Raw genomic sequence first — 23,262 nt, forward strand, 5'->3', positions numbered from 1 at the left:
ACAACATTAATGAAGCATATCACAATTCATATTATACACCATAACAGTACTCATGTCTTCAAGGGGGAACATGGGCGGTATGTTTATCTCCTTAAAATAGTAGTTTTATTCTTGTACATAGGAGCAGTATTATAGTAGTTATATTCTTGTACATAGGAGCAGTATTATAGTAGTTATATTCTTGTACATATGGGCAGTATTATAGTAGTTATATTCTTGTACATAGGAGCAGTATTATAGTAGTTGTATTCTTGTACATAGGAGCAGTATTATAGTAGTTATATTCTTGTACATAGAGGGCAGTATTATAGTAGTTATATTCTTGTACATAGAGGGCAGTATTATAGTAGTTATATTCTTGTACATAGGAGCAGTATTATAGTAGTTATATTCTAGTACATAGGGGGCAGTATTATAGTAGTTATATTCTTGTACATAGGAGCAGTATTATAGTAGTTATATTCTTGTACATAGAGGGCAGTATTATAGTAGTTATATTCTTGTACATAGAGGGCAGTATTATAGTAGTTATATTCTTGTACATAGGAGCAGTATTATAGTAGTTATATTCTTGTACATAGAGGGCAGTATTATAGTAGTTATATTCTTGTACATAGGAGCAGTATTATAGTAGTTATATTCTTGTACATAGAGGGCAGTATTATAGTAGTTATATTCTTGTACATAGGAGCAGTATTATAGTAGTTGTATTCTAGTACATAGGGGGCAGTATTATAGTAGTTATATTCTTGTACATAGAGGGCAGTATTATAGTAGTTATATTCTAGTACATAGGGGGCAGTATTATAGTAGTTGTATTCTAGTACATAGGAGCAGTATTATAGTAGTTATATTCTTGTACATAGAGGGCAGTATTATAGTAGTTATATTCTTGTACATAGAGGGCAGTATTATAGTAGTTATATTCTTGTACATAGGAGCAGTATTATAGTAGTTATATTCTTGTACATAGAGGGCAGTATTATAGTAGTTATATTCTTGTACATAGGAGCAGTATTATAGTAGTTATATTCTTGTACATAGAGGGCAGTATTATAGTAGTTATATTCTTGTACATAGGAGCAGTATTATAGTAGTTGTATTCTAGTACATAGGGGGCAGTATTATAGTAGTTATATTCTTGTACATAGGAGCAGTATTATAGTAGTTATATTCTTGTACATAGAGGGCAGTATTATAGTAGTTATATTCTTCTACAAAGGGGGCAGAATTATAGTGGTTACATGCTAAAATTATTAGAAGAATATTTAGGAAATCCTCTATGTAAACCTTTAGTATATAATCCAGGACTACTTGCATGCTTTGTAAAACAATGGGTCACTCAGGAATTCTTGCCTTCTGTGGGGGGTGTAACATATTTTGGTACAGACAAGTACACAAGGATCTGACAGGTCTCCCTAAGAAGATGAATCCACTGATCCGTCTCCTGTTACTGAGAGGGTGATAATACAGTCAGAAAAGGTCATTAGAGCAAGCAGCATGAATGACAGAGACAGATGGAGCCGGCCTTGGATCACTGACAGCCTGTGTGGGGTTCCCACTATTCCTCAGCCAGGCAATGACTTACTTTGTCAAGTCATCTGAAATGTTTAACTTTTTTTTAATCACCAATTGGTAACCGCAGCCTGGAAGATTGCAGCTCTTCAAATCATGGGTGCAGGTATATGGGGTGCAGCACTCAGCTGGATCCTGGTCTTGGTGCCTGATCAGGGCCAAAAAACATGAGCCATCTTTCATTCCCCTGTAAGATGAGCTGCCCTCAGAGAGGTTTGATGGCCGCTGATCCCCGTGTCCGTATAGAAACACCATCCCGACATGCACGTTTATGGGAGAGTCTGGGGGAACAGCTGTCAGCTAGATAAGCGTTTGGCCATCATCTGTCTGTACGCCTGGATTAATCCTGCTCATACCACTGATGTGTTTGTCACAACGTTTCATTCAACTAATCCTCTGTGAGCTAAATGCATTAGACCCTCAGCGGCGAGATATAACGGCATAACTGCCAACAGTCGCAATTTTTCTTCAACAGTCTGGGAAATTTTGGGGACGTAAAAGCAGGTTTTCCAGAGACTCTGCTTCATATTGCCTGTTCCTACTCTATGGACATTTCCAAAGCAGTCCTGGATGTGGGACTTGTATGTCCCAACTGTACCTTGCCTATACATGTGCATACGGGAGAGAGACAGACCCCTTGTCCAGCAGCCGCATAGTCGGTGGCTAATGAACCAGAGTCCTGCAACACTCCTCCAGTGTCACTTCCAATTATTGGACCCCAATAGGAGACTCTCGAATTTTGAATCATCAGACAAACTGGTTAGCCCAAACAAGTTTCTTCTTGTTCGCAGTCCTCAGTGGTGGCTTCTTTGCAGCAATTCGACCATAAAGCACTGCTTCTCTCAACCTCCTCTGGACAGTTTTTGTTGATCTGTATTAGCTACTTGAAATTTGTGTATCATTTATGAAGGCTGTTAATATGCAGTTTTTGAGGCTGGTAACTCTGATGAACTTATCCTCTGCAGCAGAGATAATTCTTGGCCTTCATTTCCTGGGGATGGTCCTTATGAGATCCAGTTTCATCTTAGAGATTGATTGTTTTCATAATTTCACTTGAGGATACCATCAAGGTTTTAGCAATTTTCCACAATGACTGACCTTCGGGTCTTACAGTACTGATGGACTGTAATTTCTTTTTACTTAGCTGAAGGGTCCTTTCCCTATTCTGGTTTGATGTACAATAACAAATTATATTGTAGTACTGTGTTAGCCAGAAAAATCGATGTGAATACTTTTCTGCCCAAAGATGACAAAGTATTCTAGGAGTCATACCTTTATTGGCCAACCAGAAAATAGTACAACTAAGAACATCATTCCCACTGCCTGTCCATTTGTAAGACAATGCCTAATTTGAATTCCACGGTTTATCTTTAGGAGGCATCACACCTCCCACCTCCTGAACAAATGTCCTACTGTAGTATCCCTTAAATGTTGTGCCTTTTTCTTATTAATCTATTTGCAATCTTGCCTGAAGAAGGAGCCTCTGTGCTCTGAAAGCTGTAAACATACTATTTTCTGGTTAGCCAATAAAGGCATCACTCCTAAAATACTTTGGTCATCATTGGGCAGAAAAGTATTCACATCCATATTCTGGCTTAAAACAGATGTGGAATAAAGCTCAGCACTGTGCTCCAAAATTGCATCTGCAAAACACTCCTGATGGACAAAAACACTAAGTGAATTCTTGACAAGGTGACCTGTTCATCGGAAGCCATTCCAGGTGATGACCTGATGAAGCTGCATTAGAATATGCTAAGAGAAGGTAAAGCGGTCATAGTAAAAGGGGGCACCTTTCAGTATAAGGAGGTGGACTTTAAGGTCATCTTCCTACCCATGAAGACACCAATTGCGTGATGTGTTGGGTTGTTCTGTGAATAATGTCTTGTGTCTTGAATATTGTGTATAATGTGAATTGTGATAAGTATTGTTAGTATGATGTATAGTCGTGTAATGTATGGGGATGTAAATAGTTGATGTTGGGATAATGACGATAGGGTAAGTTTAAAGTTAAGTTTAAAGTTAATGTTTGGGACTAGCCCATAGGGAGTGGGAGAGTGACTGCTTCTTGCTAAGAAGTCTGACAGAGTTTGGAGTGTGAAGCGAGTAGTGCTGCATTAAAAGGTGTCCCTGTGTAAGAGGAGAATAAAAAGGAGAGATACTGCGATCCTGAAGAAAACGTGACAAAAGTGACAGAGCGGCCTACTGGACATGGGTCCTAGGCGAGGATGCCTAGCCACGAGATCGGGAGCTTGTAATGCACAAGGTAAAAGAGCTAAACAGGACTGAGAGAAGGGAACTAGTAAACTCGAGGCAAAGTAGGTTGAAAAAGTGGGTATGGAAAGCCCTGGGATAGACTACAGAGGAAGGATACTGTGTGGAAAAGGTTTCATACTGTAAAAGGAAATGTCCATAATAATTTTTACCCGCTATCCCTTGTATATGGCAATTATCAAGTTACTGTTCAACAGTTTTAGAATGGTGGTGTTCCTCATTGAACTGTGAAACATCTGGTCCTGGTAAGCCCACAACACCAGCTACATGTTGCCTCCACCGGCGTAAGGCCTTCCCAGCACAAGTCCACAAATCCAGCCAGGACCCACATTTTCATGCAACACGCTGGGGCGTTGAACACGAGTGCCTTGTCCACGGCTACTGTCCCACATTACATCAGTAACATATAATCTAGTTTGCTTCATACGTGTTACGCCTTCTTTCCATATTGGTTCCTTTTGAGTTTGTTGCCTTCAGTCTGAATTTGCTGTGTGCACATTAATAATCTCAATAAAAACCATTGAATTAACAAGTGTCCAAGCGTTTGACCATCACTGTGTATAATCTTTCTTATCAGTGTAGGGAGGTGGAAGGTCCCCTCAGTTGCGCCCTCTCCTCCCTCCGTGTCACCCCCCGTGCATCTTATGTGTTTTGCACTATAACGCGACATCCGAGTTTACTGTCTTGACTATAATATTTAATGTTCACTATGTGACTTATTATAAAGTGTGTGCTTGTATTATTCTAATGTAATATATGCCATTGTATGGTATTGTGCACTGTGGGGAGGTCCCCTTTGAGTACTGTTGTTAGATTACGGAAAGCAACAGTTAAACTGGTGGACTGGACTTGCAGCCACAAAGGGAGAGGAAGCTGTTGCTTCCTCAGAACTGCCCGGATATGTTAACCCGGGCAGACGTGTTTTCAGGACAGGGCACTGCCAGACTCCCAGACAGGAGAGGTCTGTTGCTCCGGAACAAGGACTGGACAAAAGGGCTAAGGACTGCAACACAGGGCCCAGGACTCTGGAAGGGCACCCGCTTCTGAAGGGGTTACCCCGGCGTGTGGAATTCATCTAATCTTTGGCTGCTGCAGCTGCTGTGGGTGCGGTTGGAGAATGTGACAGGGAGAGAGTAGAAAAGCCAGTGTTGTACTTGTGCCCTGAATTATTTTCCCTGTTGGAGTACAGCTGCCTTCTGGACCCTTATTTGCCTGGACTGCTGTGACCAGAAGAAGAGAAGGTAACCAGTGAGGAAAAGCTGTGTTGGTCCTGTGAATCTATGTGCAAGGGACCGGGGGTGCTCGCTGATCGTTTGCTCAGTGGACTCTGTCTATGTACTGCACCTTTAAATAACCTGGTCACAACTACCTCCCCGGATGCTGCATGTAGAAAGCGCAAATCTGAAACCAGCCTATCAGCATATTTGACCATCATCCAACTCTGATTAAAATTAGAGGGATCTGTACATTTTTATGTCATCTACCACTTGGCTCCCCCCAAAAATCTAAATTAAGATCTAGTTCACCCTTCAGACCCATACGATCTTTAGTTCTGTGCAACCCACACATGTCACAGTCTCACACCACCAGACACAAAAAAAAAAAAGCCATAAGATAGCAAGATCAAAAACTTACTGAGACTAACGATGACAAAGGATCTACAAAGACAATAATTTACAAGGTCAAGAAAATGGACGCCCCCTGGGACTCCGCGATAGAGTAAAGGAGGTTTGGCGAAGAGAGGCCGATGATCTTGATAGATTGACCAGAGAAGAAGCAGACAATAAATGATGAGTCGGGAACAAGAACCCCCCACTCTACTTCCCCCCATAGTGAAATTGAAACGAGTCAGCAGAAATCTACAAAAACACTGCTGTGGCCTGATGTTACCTTTTAACTTTCCCAAGCCTTAAAAAAAAAAAAAAAAAAAAAAGTGGCGAGGTTAATAAATAACCAGACGAATCAATTACGGAGTGTGAAATTAAGAAACTGATTGAAAGAGGCTGCGGAAAGCAACATCTGCTATCGATTGTTCCCTGAAGGTTTAAGAGGTCCGAGATGGAGGAAGGTGGAGGGGGGGGCGAATGAGATTTAAAAATATATGCATGATGGATGGGAGACTCGCTGACTTTCCAGCATGGTAGGAACGTAACGAGGACCTTTCACTGGGGTTTTTAATTTATCCTGCAACTGGTATGGTTCCACTGATTCTGAAACAGTTGTTCTTTTTCTTTTGTACCCATACATTCCGAAGTTACGAGCCAGAAAATATTGGTGCAAATTTTCTTCTCCACCAACGGCCTCAAATGTTCCCCCCGATGTAACCGTGTGGCTCGGAGTGCCCCTTTTATTAAATCTACAGATCCCCAATGGTGGTTGCAGGATGTTTATGGCATATATAATCGACAGGACAGGCAATAAAAGATGCAGGTCCTATCGCTGAGATGGCACTTTTTTTTTTTTTTATAAAAAGGAGCTCTGAAAACTGTTTTGCCACAAACATTCTATTAATGACCCACAATTTAAAGAATTATCCAGGACTATATACAGCTGGCTCCCCGCAGTTACGCAGCAGGGAGCTGGCTGTCAATCAGCATGACATCATCAGGCACCCCCTATCGACAAAGCAGCCAGGAAAAAGCTGCTCTGTTGGTGCCGAGCTTCCGAATTGCCGGAATGAGCGGTCGGTGACCTCTCTGTGCTGGTGCCCGGTAGAAGAAGCAGGCGAGTAGCAACTACCTGCCAGCTCTTTTTATTTTTTTATTTTTTTTAAATCTACAGGCCACAAATAAAAAAAAAAAAAAAAAAAAAAGCTCTCAGTGGTCTTGAGCGGTACTGCAACTAAATCGCTAAATCATTCAGGCAAATAACTCCCCCCTACATTTAATAGCTCTAGAGCAAAACAGCAATTTCCATCCCAATTAACATGTCTGGGATGTTTAATCACATTGTAAATGACTGGGAGAAAGGACGAGACATCCGAGACATCCCAGCCTAAACTGACTGATTACAAGAATAACGATGGGCTGAAATACAAGGTCTGGCACCATAACAGCGCAGGGTCATGGGATCAGATCTGACCAGGGCAACATGTGCACAAAGTTTAGATGTTCTCCCCTACAGCAGAAACATACCTTGATTAATTGGATTTATATGAAATTGGATTGAGTGCCAAAAGTACAAAGGTTGAGGTAGCAGCCGCCCAAATGACTCCCATGCCACATGGGAAGACACCAGGATCAAAAATAATAGATGGGTGGAACATCATGGACTAAGCACAGGGGCTCTGCTACCCTATTCCTAAATCGTAAGCAAAAATCAGAATGAGGTAATATGCTGATATAATACCAGGAGAAAAGACATCAAGACGATGTATTAAACTGTGTACAAGTCAATAATTCAAGTGAATTTAAAAAAACTTTATAATACATGTCATGGAAATTTGCTTCTTTCTCCACTTATGAATCACTTCTCTTCCCTCGGCTTCTAAACTCAATCCTTACTTCAAAAACACATCAAAAAAGTATCATGATTAAAAAAAAAAAAAAAAATATGGACTGCCTAATCACTGAAGGATCAGATTACAGCTACCTTTTGAAGTCCATGGCAGGCGAAGCAGGAGCAGAGTGAGTGAGACCAAGATACATCACTTTGTGGCTTTCTAGTGTATAACTTCAACCCAGAGCTGGATTCATAGCTACAATGCATAGTACTGTTGTATAATGATCTCCATGCTGCTGTTGCTTTGGTGTTTCATCCCAATGAAAAGCTGGATTCATAGTACACAGCTCAATACTGTTGTATAATGTCCTGAATCCTACTGATTTCTAATGTTTTAGCTCACCTCCAGTACTGGATTCATAGCTACACTCCTCAATGCTTTAGAAAGGTCATCCATGCTGCTTTCTTGAGTTTAATCTCACCCCCTGCACTGGATTCACAGCTACACCTTCCTCAAAATGTCATCCATGCTGCGTTCTAGTGTTTTATCACACCGCCAGTGCAGGGTTCACAGCTACACTTGTTGTGAGTTCATTTTCCCCTTCATTACTGAGGCCCGAGGAACTCCGTCTTCTGGTAAAGAAAGGTAGTGAGCCTGATTGTCAAACACCTGAGGCTGATGATTGTGACTGGCTGAGTGGAGTTACGGACTGGATATAATGCTGCCGACGCCCTTCTGCCCTGCGGGTGATTTCTCTGTGGGATCCTTGGAGACCAGTCTGAATTCCTGCTCCTCCAAAGCCAAGTTTGCTGCTCGGCCTTTTGCTTTTGTGCTTTGACTTTGTTTTTGCTTTGTTTTTCTGGATTTCTGCCATTCCCTGCTGGGGTGTGCTGAATTCATTTAGCTCTGGTCTTCTGAAAATACCTGAGTGCTGATTCAGTTTTTGAAGCCTAGCTGCTTCAGGGCGTTTTTCATATCAGCTGGTTGGCTTATGTCTTTGATAGGGTTTTTGCAGATAGCAGCCTTCCTTTCCTATCTAGGTAGTTTTGGGGCCCCGTCTTTGCTCAGTCTTTCTGTCTGTGTTAGTATTTTCATCTTGCTTCACCGTCATTATATGTTGGGGGCTGCCTATTGCTTTGGGGTCTGCTCTGGGGCAGTTTAGATTTCCCCTTTCTTTCTTTAGGCCTATGTATTTCTCTGGCTGTGATCGAGGGGTCTAGGGCATCGTAGGAACCCCCCACGGCTACTGCTAGTTGTGTTGATAGGTTCAGGGGTCTGCAATCTGATAGTTGCCAACTTCTCTGGTTTTCTGGTCTTAGCTTGTATAAGTGCTTTTTGCCTCCTACGGTGACTCATTCATAACAGAATCACCCGACATACCGCAGATTCTAGGGTACTCAATAGCAGGAAAGAATTGTAAAAAAAAAAAAAAAAAAAAGTGCATATCTTTTCCTCTATATCTCTGAGGCCGTAGGGGGATTTTTTTTTTCTCTCAAGGAGATAAAGCAATTGTCTGATCGTGTGAAGCAGCTCGCTGCGGAAGTGCGGGGAATTTCCGCCTACCTTGCTCATTCACATGCTGCTGAACCAAAGATTCCTACACCTGATGTATTTTTTGGGGATCAGTCTAAATTTTTGAATTTCAAAAATAATTGTAAATTATTTTTTGCCTTGAAGCCTAACTCGTCAGGGAGCTCCGCGCAGCAGGTTAAAATTGTCATCTCTTTGCTGCGTGGCGATCCCCAGGATTGGGCGTTTTCTTTGAAACCAGATGATCCTATTCTGACTAATGTGAACGCATTCTTTCAAGCTTTGGGGTTGTTGTATGACGAACCTAATGCCATTGTTCAGGCTGAAAAGACCCTGCTGGCATTGAGCCAGGGTCGTGATTCTGCAGAATTGTACTGTCAAAAATTCCGAAAGTGGGCAGTACTTACTACCTGGAATGATAATGCCTTGGCTGCTCTCTTTCGGAAGGGGCTGTCAGAAGCCGTAAAAGATACTATGGTGGGATTTCCTGTTCCCTCTGGTCTTGACGATTCTATGTCATTAGCCATTCAGGTTGATCGGCGTTTGCGCGAACGCAAAGCTGCACGAGAGGTGTTGCCATCTGTTGAACAAATGTCTGAACCTATGCAATGTGATAGAGTTTTTTCCAGAGAGCAGCGTCAGGAGTTCAGAAGGCGTAATAAGTTGTGTTTTTTCTGTGGATATGCTTCGCATATTATTTCTGTCTGTCCCAAACGAGAGAAACGCTGTGCACACACGTTTTCTGTTGGGGGTGTTCAACCTAAGTTTCTTCTGGCTATTACTCTGATCTGCTCCCTGTCCACATTTTCCGCCAAGGCGTTTGTGGATTCGGGATCAGCCCTAAACCTAATGGACTTGGATTTTGCTAAACGTTGTGGATTTCCGATGACACCTCTGCAGATGCCTATCCCTTTGAGGGGAATTGATGCTACTCCTTTGGCTAAAAATAAACCTCAGTTTTGGACCCAGGTGGTAATGCGGGTCTCGCCCCAGACCATCAAGAAAATTGCAGATTTCTGGTGTTGCATAATCTGCATGATAATGTTGTTCTGGGGTTTCCCTGGTTACAGATTCATAATCCAGTTTTGGATTGGAAATCTGTGTCTGTGGTGAGTTGGGGTTGTGGGTGTGCCTTTAGTGAGGCTCCGGTGTTTTCCATCTCTCCTCAGTCGCATGATGTTCCTGATTATTTGGCGGACTTTTATGATGTATTTAGTGAGAATGAGTCTGCGTCTCTGCCTCCTCATAGGAGTTATGACTGTGCAATTGAACTGAGCCCGGGGTGTAAATTTCCCAAGGGTCGGATCTTCAATTTATCTGTACCCGAGCACGAGGCTATGCGATCCTATATTAAGGAGGCGTTGGAGAAGGGTCATATTAGACCATCCTCGTCACCCTTGGGTGCCGGTTTTTTTTTTGTAGCCAAAAAGGATGGATCATTAAGACCTTGTATTGATTATCGTGCCCTCAACAAAATTACTGTTAAATATCAGTATCCCGTTACCCCTGATTTCTGATCTATTCTCCAGAGTTAAAGGTGCTTGCTGGTTTACCAAGCTTGACCTCAGGGGGGCGTATAATCTTATTCGCATTAAGCATGGGGATGAATGGAAGATGGCGTTTAATACTCCGGAGGGACATTTTGAGTACCTGGTGATGCCTTTTGGGCTCACTAATGCCCCTTCTGTCTTCCAGTGCTTCATGAACGATATTTTCCGAGATTTTGTCGATAAATTTTTGATTATCTATCTGGATGATATTTTGATCTTCTCCAAGGATTGGGATTCTCATGTGGAACATATTCGGACTGTGTTCCGGATCTTGAGGGAGAATTCCCTATATGTCAAGGGATCTAAATGCCTTTTTGGAGTACAGAGGATTTCTTTTTTGGGATTTATTTTGTCCCCGTCAACTATTGAAATGGACCCGGCCAAGGTACAGGCCATTCACGATTGGGTTCAGCCCACTTCTTTGAAGGCCCTCCAGAAGTTTTTGGGTTTTGCTAATTTTTATCGGAAATTTATAGCAAAATTTTCTAGTATTGCCAAGCCATTGACTGATTTGACTAAAAAGGGTGCTGATGTGTTAAATTGGTCTCCGGAGGCTGTTTCTTCCTTTCAGGAGTTGAAGCGAAGATTCACCTCCGCCCCGGTTTTGCGGCAACCTGATGTCTCACTTCCATTCCAGGTAGAGGTGGATGCTTCTGAGATTGGTGCAGGAGCTGTTTTGTCCCAAAAGGATCCTGTAACATCTAAAATGAATCCCTGTGCTTTCTTTTCCCAAAGGTTCTCTCCATCTGAACGTAACTATGATGTGGGGAATAGGGAACTGTTGGCCATGAAATGGGCATTTGAGGAGTGGAGACATTGGTTGGAGGGAGCTAAGCATCAAGTCGTGGTCCTCACTGACCACAAGAATTTGATTTACCTAGAGTCGGCTAAGCGCTTGAACCCTAGACAGGCTAGGTGGGCCTTGTTTTTTTACACGTTTTGATTTTGTGGTTTCTTTTCTTCCTGGAACAAAGAATGTCAAGGCAGACGCCCTCTCTAGGAGCTTCCTTGCTGATTCTCCTGTGGTGACCAAGCCTGCTACCATCTTAGGTGAAGGGGTAGTTCTTTCTGCCATCTCGCCCGATTTGAGACGTGCTCTGGAAGAGTTCCAGGAGGACAAACCTGAGCGTTGTCCCAGTGGAAAGTTGTATGTTCCTGACCAGTGGAAGAAGAGAGTGATGTCTGAAGTTCATTGCTCTGCTTTGGCTGGTCATCCAGGTATTTTTGGTACTAGAGATCTGGTGAGTCGGTTTTTTTGGTGGCCCTCCTTGTCTCGTGATGTCAGGAATTTTGTGCAGTCCTGTGGGACGTGCTCCCGGTCTAAATCGTGTTCTCGCTCTAGTGGGTTGTTGATGCCTTTGCCTGTCCCCAAGAGGCCATGGACCCATATTTCAATGGATTTCATCTCTGATATGCCTGTCTCTCAGAGAATGACTGCTATTTGGGTGATTTGTGATAGGTTCTCTAAGATGGTTCATCTTGTACCACTCCCTAAGTTGCCGTCTTCCTCTGAGTTGGTGCCCCTGTTTTTACAACAGGTGGTTCGTTTGCACGGGATTCCTGAGAACATTGTATCTGACAGAGGAGTGCAGTTTGTGTCTAGATTTTGGAGAACTTTCTGTTCCAGGCTGGGAATTCAGTTGTCCTTCTCCGCTGCTTTTCACCCTCAGACCAATGGGCAGACAGAGAGAACAAACCAGACCTTGGAGTCATATTTGAGATGTTTTATTTCTGCTGATCAGGATGATTGGGTTTCATTTTTGCCCTTGGCCGAATTTGCTTTGAATAATAGGGCTAGTTCTGCCACTTTGATGTCACCTTTTTTTTGTAACTTTGGGTTTCATCCTCGATTTTCTTCAGGGCAGGTGGAGCCCTCTGCCTGCCCAGGGGTTGACACTGTGGTGGAGAGAATGTACCAGATCTGGGACCAAGTGGTGGATAAATTATCTCTCTCCCAGGAGAAGGCCCAGCGGTTTTCCAACCGACATAGGACCATTAGTCCCCAGTTTAAGGTTGGTGATATGGTGTGGTTATCATCAAAAAATATTGCTATGAAGGTGGCTTCTCCTAAGTTTAAGCCTAGATTTATTGGACCTTACAAGATTGTGGAGATTATTAATCTGGTCTCTTTTCGTTTGGCTCTTCCTGTCACATTTAAAATCCATAATGTGTTCCATAAATCTTTGTTGAAGAGGTTTGTTGAACCTGTTGTTCCGGGGGTGGCACCTCCAGACCCTGTATTGGTTGAAGGTAACATGGAGTATAAGGTAGAGAAAGTACTGGATTCCCGTCTGGCTAGACGGAGACTCCAGTATTTGGTTAAGTGGAAGGGTTATGGTCAGGAGGATAATTCCTGGGTCTCCGCCTCTGATATTCATGCCAAACGATTGGTGCGTGCCTTTCATCGGGCTCACCCTGATCGCCCTGGTGGCATAGTTGAGGGTTCGGTGACCCCTCCTCAAGGGGGAGGTACTGTTGTGAGTTCATTTTCCCCTTCATTACTGAGGCCCGAGGAACTCCGTCTTCTGGTAAAGAAAGGTAGTGAGCCTGATTGTCAAACACCTGAGGCTGATGATTGTGACTGGCTGAGTGGAGTTACGGACTGGATATAATGCTGCCGACGCCCTTCTGCCCTGCGGGTGATTTCTCTGTGGGATCCTTGGAGACCAGTCTGAATTCCTGCTCCTCCAAAGCCAAGTTTGCTGCTCGGCCTTTTGCTTTTGTGCTTTGACTTTGTTTTTGCTTTGTTTTTCTGGATTTCTGCCATTCCCTGCTGGGGTGTGCTGAATTCATTTAGCTCTGTCTTCTGAAAATACCTGAGTGCTGATTCAGTTTTTGAAGCCTAGCTGCTTCAGGGCCTTTTTCTTATCAGCTGGTTGGCTTATGTCTTTGATAGGGTTTTGGCAGATTGCAGACAGCAGCCTTCCTTTCCTATCTAGGTAGTTTTGGGGCCCCGTCTTTGCTCAGTCTATCTTTCTGTCTGTGTTAGTATTTTCATCTTGCTTCACCGTCATTATATGTTGGGGGCTGCCTATTGCTTTGGGGTCTGCTCTGGGGCAGCTTAGATTTCCCCTTTCTTTCTTTAGGCCTATGTATTTCTCTGGCTGTGATCGAGGGGTCTAGGGCATCGTAGGAACCCCCCACGGCTACTGCTAGTTGTGTTGATAGATTGCAGACCCCTGAACCTGATAGTTGCCAACTTCTCTGGTTTTCTGGACTTAGCTTGTATTTCTGCTTTTGCCTCCTACGGTGACTCATTCATAACATACACTGCTCAATACTGCTTTATAATGTCCTCCATGATGATGCTTATTTTTATAGGTTTTATCTCAGCCTAGAGCTGAATACACAGCTATACTGCTCAATACTTCTGGATAATCTCCATGCTGCTGCTGCTGATTTTTACCATGTGCTATATAGAGACAGGTGAGAAGGAATCCCTCATGTCTGTGTATGCTGTGTATGGGAGATATCATGGCAGTTAGCTTCTACTCACTAGTTTAGAGACAACTGAAAATTAGCAATAGAGCCAGCAGAGGTGAAAACTGGTAAAAAACACTTGTTAGGCTAATTTCACACTTGCTTTTTTTTGCAGCGCGTTTTTCCCGCAAAAAAACGCATTGAAAAAACGCATACAAAAGCATACAACTGCTGCGTTTTTTTCAAGCATTTTTATGAGCATGCATGAAAAAAACGCAGCGTTTTTATGCGTTTGTATGCGTTTTTAGTGCGTTTTTACCGCGTTTGCGTTTTTTCCAAACATTAGGTGGCCCCTCACACTAACCCAAACCATGACTTTACTAACCCTAACCCTAACCCTGACCCTAACCCTGGCCCTAACCCTAACCCTTAACCAAACCATACTTAACCCTAACCCAAACCCTAAACCCTAACTAACCCTAACCCTGACCCTAACCCTAACCCTGACCCTGACCCTAACCCTTAACCAAACCATACTTAACCCTAACCCAAACCCTAAACCCTAACCCTAAACCCCCTTAACTAACCCTAACTCTAACCCAAACCCCTAAATTCCATGGTTAACAAAAAAAACGCATGTGCAAAAAAACGCATACATAAGCATGCCAATGCGCACATATGCGCACCCATAGACTTATAATGGGTGTCTTGCTGTAAAAAAACGCATTGCGCGCGCATGCGGTTTTTTTGAGGCAAGTCGGACACCCAAAAAATGCAACAGGATGCATTTTGTGCGCCCGAGCGCATACCGCAAAAAAACGCATGCGCGCAAAAACGCATACAAACGCGTGTGTATGCGCACATAAGCGCATCCCATGCAAAGTATAGGAAAAAAAATCGCATGCGTTTTTTAGCGCTAAAATCACGCAAAAAAAAAAACGCAAGTGTGAAACCAGCCTAAGAAGTCATATAATGGCCTGAAATAGTATTATTCCTCTTGTATCCATCTGACAGCTTATTCAGAACAGTTCCCTAAAATACGGGCATGCTTTCAGCCTCAAAGTAAAGGAAAACCTAGCTACGGGTGTATGAAACTATAACCACAGTAGCTCTCAGATGAAGGTCTGTTCAGAGACGTCCTTGGGGACCTCTCCGATATCATCAGGGACCATTTACAAACTCTCCTTTATCCAATGAGAGGTAAAGACCCAAACTGCTCCCTACTTATGAGCATCAGTGTTTTCACTGAGCAAAATCAATTATAGCACAGCCCCAAAGATTCAAGTACGGTAATTCATTTTTAATTTGTGTGCCTATATATTAGTACCGCCGGGTTGCTCCATTTTGGGGACTCCTATTAATTAGCTAAACGAGGTCAGACAGTGTTAGCGAGGGAACTACGGAGGCGATAAGAGGACAGAGCGGTATCTGCATGGCTGGATGTTCGGAGACGGATGATGGGCTTCCGCTACACAGCACTACTCTACGGGTAATGATTTGTGCGCTCAAATGAGGCTTAACCCAGTTTTGCACAAGTTCAGTAATAGCCGTGCTGCCGCTTTCTGTCTATTTGACTGGGGAGCTAATGGAGTCGAAAGCAGCCGATGAACATAATCTACATGCACACGGCTTAACCCCATAAGAATACATTCACACGTTGCACCTTGTTTTTGCCATGGTTTCCCAAACTTGTAGGAAGAAGCTATGCACTATGTTTTTGCCGTGGTTTTCCATTCCAAAAATTGAACAACCAGCTCACCACCATGCCAGTGAAGACCATCAGATCTATGGAAAAGTACAAATGTAATGGCATTTTATTCGAGGGTTTTGAAGGTTTGGTAAAATAAGACCGCCACCTGATGCTTATTATTTCCACAAAACGCAATCCAATACTTTTTGGCATCACCACTCTTTGAGATGAGCAGCTGTGACTAGCATCACCACACGAGAGGTAAGAGGGTTTATCCTAAACTCAGGTTCCCCCTTTACATTGACTACAGATGACCTATACGGCCATCTTATAATTCAACTTATGTGCGGTATCAAAATATCAAAAACGCTACCAAAAAGAGTCAAGAAATTACCTACCTATACAGTGGAAGAACATTCTACTAAAGAAAACTGTGGCTTCTGATGTCTTGAGTATTTCGCCCTCTCCCGACCTGGCACAAAGTTAGGTGGTAGTGTCCCAAGATCCACCGTAACCTTGATAGACCTTTCTAAGTCAATGGGGGCCCATTGTGTACTGTTCTAAACCCTTACTGTGTGACCTTATGATTGTCTCCCCATATACTGTGCTACATGATCAGCAATCCACTACCAACATGGCCGATGCCAAAGATCTAGCCACTCTTCTCCTTGCCACCAGGAGGCCTCTAGACAGAAAGAAGAAAACTTGCTTGAGTGTAGACCACGTGAGCCTGATGGTGACACAGGACAATGTTGTGATGCTGACCGCCATGTTGCCATGAGTGGGGCTAGGAGGGATGTGTTATCTAAAAGTGGTGCTAGACTGTGTATGCATTGGGTGTACAAGCTACCAGCGCTGTTGTAGTAGGATCTCCTCATCAAGGTTAAGAAGTGGCAGAAGCAAGTGAGAGCCTACCACGTGATGAGTAGGGTCAGAGAGGACATCAGAGTGCAGGGTTGCGAGAATCTCCTGGGCCATGAGGTCTTCAACCCCAGAGTCTATGGGTTGCGGATACATTGGAAGATGCCTTGAAACATTACTCATCTCCCTGCAAGTTAGGATTCAGAAATCTATAGACCGTACCTATATTCCATGTGAACTTAGACTGCGTTTGCCCTCATAGCCACGGCACTATCCTCTGGTTAATGTGGTTGCGGGAATGTAGTGGTGGTGGACCACAAGGTTCCTTTGAGGGGCAAAAATTAAGTCCAAAAGTAACCAAGGCACTTCTGTGACTGGCATATAGCCGGGTAAAAGAAAACCAAGGTGCCCTGCCATTTAGATGTAAATCTGCACCATTTTAGTAGTACTGCTTAAAAAGTTCCAGGTGCATTAAAAATCCAAGGCAAAAACCAACGCATTTCGGACATGGAGCTTTCCTTCGTCATGGTAAGACATGCATCTCGTGCTGAGTGGAAGCTTTTACTTTCAGTGTCGAGAATCTTCACAGACAACTTATGGGAGCTGGAGAACTTTCCACTTAGCATATAGGTGTGAAAGCTGCTCCGCACAGATCCACAGGGGCACAGAAGGTCAAGGTGCAGAGCCTACCATAAAAACTTGGAAAAAGCCCCAATTTTGGAAGTTTTTTGAGAACGATCTAAAACATTCTACATACATACAAAACCTCAACAGATTTTATAACTCAGCCAAGATTGCCATTGTGCTCCGAGACCAAAGTCACGGATTGGTTTATTTCGCCATAAAAAAAAAAAAAAAAAGTTTCCTATCAGAAAATCAAGAAAAATATCAACTATATCTCAGACTGGATATAATATCCCCTTATATCCAGCCCGGGTGTTTACACGTATGAGGTTCTATAAGACTCTGACTTCATACTGAAGACATAAAAAGTCCTCACACTGTATTGTATTTTATTGTTCGCAGTTGTCAGGCGATAAATAACTCGCAATCATGTGGCGGTACGTTACCTGAGCCGTGACGTGGAGCGCCGCCGCTCGCGGGCCCCGAAACATCCCAAGCTTAAAGGGTCTAGATGGTATTTTGTGACGCAGACTAAGCCCTGCAATGCTTCAGATGTGAGAAGTTCTGTGATTTACTGCACCAATAAAAAAGGATTAGGAACGTGGTCATGTAAAGTCTATGGATACAGTCGGAGGGGGGGGGGGGGATTGGTACGAATGACTGTGACGGCAATTCAGGAGAACACTAGTTTTCCCCGAACAATCAACTATGAAACCTAAGACTCCCCTCAGGCTACACTTAGCTCTCCACAAGGGCTCTTAAGCCTGTCATGCATCAAGCTGACACTTCTCATGGCGGGCTGTGTGTTACGAACCCAAAATATGAGATCCTAGGGGCGCTGCAAGTGCTTGGATGGATTAGAGGGGCAACAAGTGTGCTTCAAATAGAACATGACTTTTGAGATGTTCTGGAAGACTTTCTTGTTTCTACGGTATTTTATTACTTCTGATATGAAATATATTAGGCGGAGATGCTCCGGGTTATCAAGGAATTAAAGAGTTATTCCAGTTTTAGGAAATTTGTCCTTTAAATGTAACCTGCATCGTTCCACATTGTGGATTTTAATTTCAAGGTGTGTTCCTCACATCATAGCACGGCTGTATATACAGCCATATTACATCCACAAGAAATAAGCTGTGAATGAAACAAACAAAACAAAAAAACTCAAAGAACGGGTGACTAATTGGGAGTCCAACACACTACAAGCTCCACCAAAACAGCAGAAAAAAAAGCGACAGATTCCCGCCCCCTGAACCACTTTTACAAAAAAAAAATAAAAATAACTGCAATACCAGACAAAGCCAATAAAAGGGCTGGCCAACATAAGCAATGTCAAAAGCTGTTGTTAAAAACCCTTTTGCAAAAATCTACAAAAAGGTAGCCAACATCCCTGCACTTTTTTTTTTAACCAAACTTCCTGCTTTTCCAAGAGGACGGGAACTAAATGGATTTCCCTATGGCAACACCCAAAAATCTTTTTTTTTTTTTTTTTTTTTTTTTTTTTCAAAGATGAGTTTCCTTAGGTAGAATTGCCAAAATCCCGAGAATGGGGGTTAAAAACTTCCTTGTGTGAGCGAAGTAGTAGTGAGCATGTGTGACTACCAATCCTGTAGATAGTGATGAGTGCAGTGGTCGCACATGCTCAAACCACTTCATTTACATAGGGGACTTTGAGACACCATGTTCATGATTGGTAAGGGTCCAAGAGGTCAGACCCTCCGCAATCATACATTTATCGCCTATTCCCTGAAAAGGCAATATATCTTGCTAATGGGACGACCCCCTTTAAAAGGGTATACCCATCATAAATATTGATAGCATATGCTCAGATAATTCTTTAAAATGCCTAAAAAGTACAGGTGCCCCAAGTATTAAAAGGATTGGTATCTGTCGACGACTGTTCATCGCATTTTCCATACATTTCAATGGAGGGACCCTGTAGATTAAAGTCCATGGTGGTTACGAAAAAGTCAAGTGCATTTCTCACCGATTTGAATACATGGCAATTGTATGGGGATCGGCAAAAGGAAGCTTCAGCTCCCCGGGGGCCAAAAGGGAAGCTGCACCCCCCGGGGGCCAAAAGGGAAGCTTCACTCAGTTCTCTTTTTGGCTGCAAACCCAAGATCTTGTTCATATGCCACAGATGTTAGAGATGGTAATAGCCTCTTAAATAACTCAATTTCATTAATTGGAATAAAAAAAAATTACTTTAGCATAAATAACCATAAATGAAAAATGTGCCCAGCCATCACCATGGTAAATGTCATGAAAACGTAAAAGACTGCAGAGATCAATTTGTCAGTTCAACGTGCAACGTGTCCATCAACATGGGCATCTGTGTAGTTAGGGTACCGCCATTATCCTCATCGTGACAAGATGTGAAAAACAATTACACCCCGAAAGGTTATTCATAATTTTTAAATGAGTTAATTAGTAAACGCGGCCAGTTCTCCTTATTGCGCTAATTAATAATTGATTATGCAATAAATTAAACACTATTTTTCATCAAAATCTAATTAAATATCTTTTTCCCTCTTGTTGATTAGATCAGTCAGACTCTTTGTTAAATGTGTTTGTGCTGAGCTGAACAGATTAATTTGAATTTTAATAATTCATGGCTCTTTTAGAAATGAGTAATTATGGGTGGTAATTACGGCAGTTAAACTTGACCAGAATGAGTTGCTATCGTGACAGATTAAATAATCTGTTCATTATTTTGTTGATAAAACATAAAATTTAGAAAGAAACAAAAAAGCAACGAAAAAAAGTTGAAAAAAAAAAAAAGACATTAAAGAACAGTTTAAAACACAAAAAAAATGGATAAATATAACAGGAAAAATTCATTGATCTAGAATATAAATCTAATCATTTGTCAGGAGAAGTGCAATACAATAACACTTACCAATGAAATAAGCGAGGAGGATCACCAGTGTGACAGAAATAATGATAGCACTTAAAGCAGCACATTTCCAATTGCAATATTTGTACGGCTTCTGCAGGTTAAAGGCAGGTCTGGAAAAAGCGCTTCGAGGAAGAGGCCGGGGTGGTGGGGAATACACAGTGCTGGAGGTCAGAGGATAGCCTGGTGACGTTGTACAAAATAGGGGAGACGTGCCTCCTGGTTTAAACAGAAAATGCCTGAAGATAAAGAAAAGAAATAGTCTGTAGATAAAAGTCATAATGTGGCACAGTAGTGGGGTCTACATCTACCCCTAGAATTGTGTAGTTGTAAGAGATTGGATTACAAAGCCTAGTGTTTTTTTATAATACAACCTAAAGAGGTATACATTACAAAAAAAGAAAGCTACAGCAGAGCTAGCATGATGTTTGGGCCCACTACAAATCCTAAAAACTCAATGAAATAACAATCCACATAGCATGCACCACACCCAAGTGAAAATCATTTCATCAGTCTACAAAACAAATGAATTCAAACAAGAGAGAACATATTTTTCATAGAGATGGCCATTGTTGTGCTGGAATACAGAATTTTTATAATTACATTTTCTTATTCCCAGCCCACTCTCCAACACTACCACTTTATAAATCACTGGTATTCATCTCTTCACACCTTCTTAAAAGAAAAAAGACTGGAACGAGGAATACATGGTAAGACTGTTCAAGACTTCCAGGTGCCTGTCCATTTGGTTGGAATGATCTATATTATAGCAAACAAATGACCAAAGTACTTTTTTTTTTAACGAAAATAATTATTTCGACCAACATTAATTATTGAAATAAAATGTCAGACTACACACACCGTACTATAAACATTCACTGGGCATAGCTTGGTTTTCAACTTTCAATAAAATAATTTGAAAGAACTTTTTACATTTCAGCCAATTATTAATGTTTTTGTTTCAATCCCATCTACATCTTTTTAGACAAGCCTTATGTACAGATGTATAGATGGCTCCAGCAACTAAGCCGGACTTTACAATACTGATGTTCAACTACGCTCCATACAGATGTTGATCGAATACTATTGTAGAGCGAGATTCATTCTAGTTTAGAATCAACTTAGCGTCATAAGTCAAAAATTGGAAATTCTTAGCATTGAAGCAAAAAGACAGTTGACCTGACACGTCAGGAGGTTGAAGCTTCAACCCAAAAGGTATTCTTTTATTAAAACACCATGACTAGGTCTTCTGGTCTGCGAATTATGGGTTAACAATGAAAGTTTTACCAAAATACATGGCACGGCTGGGCACTTTTTCTATTAATGTTTCCAAAAATTTTCAAAACTATAAACATATGTACTATAAAACCTTTTGAAAATCTCATCGAGATCGACCACAAATTGAGGTCTACTCTAGCAAAGCCAGTTGGATTGTTCTAGTTCTGCCTACAAAACCCAAAACATCTTAACCCCTTATGTGGTCTTCTCACAACCTTGAGTTGACCAAAAAAATATACTTTATTTTAAGGGGTGTAGCTACAGATGGAGCAGAGGGAAGAGTTGAAACCTGGCTCAGGAGCTTACAGGTTCCCAAAAGCCGGATAAAAGGACATCGGAATTGTAAGTGGCTTATGGTAGATGGGGGCCCTTTTACAGGTTTTGCATCGAGTCCCGTAAACTTCTCTTCATCATTATATACTATAGTTGACTATGGGACAGTGGTGGCCCTTTTTAGGATTCTTATTTGCCACCAAAATGTCCTCAGCAGTGCCAGTGCTTGGTAATTATAGCCAGCAGTGTCGGGTAAGTGCAGTGGGTTGAGTGGGTGATTTCATGCAAAATGGCACACAATTAATAGGATGTGTCACATACCCATCATTGTAAGCACCGTCATGTCGGGAGGTGGGGAGGATGTCCATCTCAATGAGGTTGTCCTGCAATGTCTCTAGGTATGTCTGCTTTGCTATATTTCTACACACAGATGGAAACATGAATGAAGGTCGTGAGTCATGCATCAATGAAGTGACCTCCTCCTGTAAACGTACCCACCGGCAAAAACCAATTGTCAAAATATGCATTTCTATAAAACAATTTATGAAAACTTTGCAATTAATTTTAATAAAAAAAACATATACATTGTATAAAATAGAATTATATTTTTCAGCTTTTTCGTTCTACCATTAATACTCAATTATGGAAAAATTCCATGAATATTGTTTCTTTTAGACTTGGTGCTGGGTTTTCCTCATTTGTTTTTATGACTATGCCTCAATTTTTATTATTTAGACTTTTTCTTTTTGGAGAAGTGACCCCATAATGTTCCTCTTAAACATCACCATCTTTCTCGGAGTCCACTTGTCTACACCATCATACCAAATGCCATGCCTAGTGAGAAAAATACTGTAAACACTTACTGTAAATCATTCAATGGGCTAGTAATAAGAGATTGTGCCCTGGGGTTTCTCGGACCATGGGACCTAAAGTCATGGCCTTTATTGGATTTTTCACTTGACCCAACCCCACCTGGATCAATTTTCATAATATCAAAGGCTCTTTGTTTCGAAATCATACCAAAAATGACCAATTTTCAAGTGTTTTCTTTAACACAAAATTTTACCAAAATTTTTTTTAGAAATTTATATTTTGTTGATAATTCTATTTCCAGTGCTTTTGTGAATGAAAACATGTAATTTAGCAATAATGGAGGAAAAAAAAAAAAAAAAAAATATATATATATATATATATAAATATATATATATATATATATATATATATATATATATATATATATATATATATATATATATATATATATATATATATCTCTATCTCTCATACAAAATAGGGAAATTGTAAACATTTTAAATACATTGAAAAACGACAAATTTGATGCCGAAAAAAAAATGCAACAGTTTATGAATAGAAATAGAGTTTCTCACTTTAATAATCTCGCCAAGAAATTAGATAAGAAGAGTCGCTGATGATTTAAAATTATGTCAAAGTCCCACAGCAAATATTTGAAGAATGCTTGATGAAAGACCCGGCTACATGGTTCACAATCTGTAATAATTCAATAGTTTTTTTTTGGGTCACTGCCTTCCAACTAGAAAGCAGCTGGGGAAAATAATTGCGTCCACATAATTGCTTGAAAAGTGCGATGATTGTAATAGAGGGCCAAGGTGAGGTGAGGGCTGCGGGGAGAGGCATGAACCGATGGGAATTTGAGAAAAAACAAAACAAAAAAACAACAAAATTTATAGAAACCACAAAACTTAACACAGAAGAAGCGAATGGATACACCCGCCCCCCTAGTTTCCCCGTGACTCATGATGATGGATGATTACATTGAAAGCCAAAACTATGAAGACAAAATGAAATATGGAAATTTAATAGAAGCGTT

General features: G+C 41.5%; 1 protein-coding gene across 6 annotated transcripts in view; it reads right to left on the bottom strand.

Annotated features, from left to right (window-relative positions):
- Window positions 1-23,262, bottom strand: part of LOC141084475 (teneurin-4-like) — a 1,565,389-nt gene that overhangs the window by 92,116 nt on the left and 1,450,011 nt on the right. For 5 of the 6 annotated variants that reach the window (XM_073569175.1, XM_073569174.1, XM_073569177.1 and 2 more), the window contains 2 exons: window positions 21,735-21,833; window positions 19,866-20,101 (listed from right to left, as the gene is read on the bottom strand). In XM_073569175.1, the coding sequence (XP_073425276.1) occupies window positions 19,866-20,101; window positions 21,735-21,833 (335 nt within the window). The remainder of the gene's footprint in view (window positions 1-19,865; window positions 20,102-21,734; window positions 21,834-23,262) is intronic. The other variant, XM_073569176.1, reaches the window with a different exon arrangement.

Source organism: Dendrobates tinctorius, unplaced genomic scaffold, assembly GCF_039654945.1.
Source record: "Dendrobates tinctorius isolate UK_male_01 unplaced genomic scaffold, ASM3965494v1 ptg000023l, whole genome shotgun sequence".
In the NCBI taxonomy this organism is placed as follows: domain Eukaryota; kingdom Metazoa; phylum Chordata; class Amphibia; order Anura; family Dendrobatidae; genus Dendrobates; species Dendrobates tinctorius.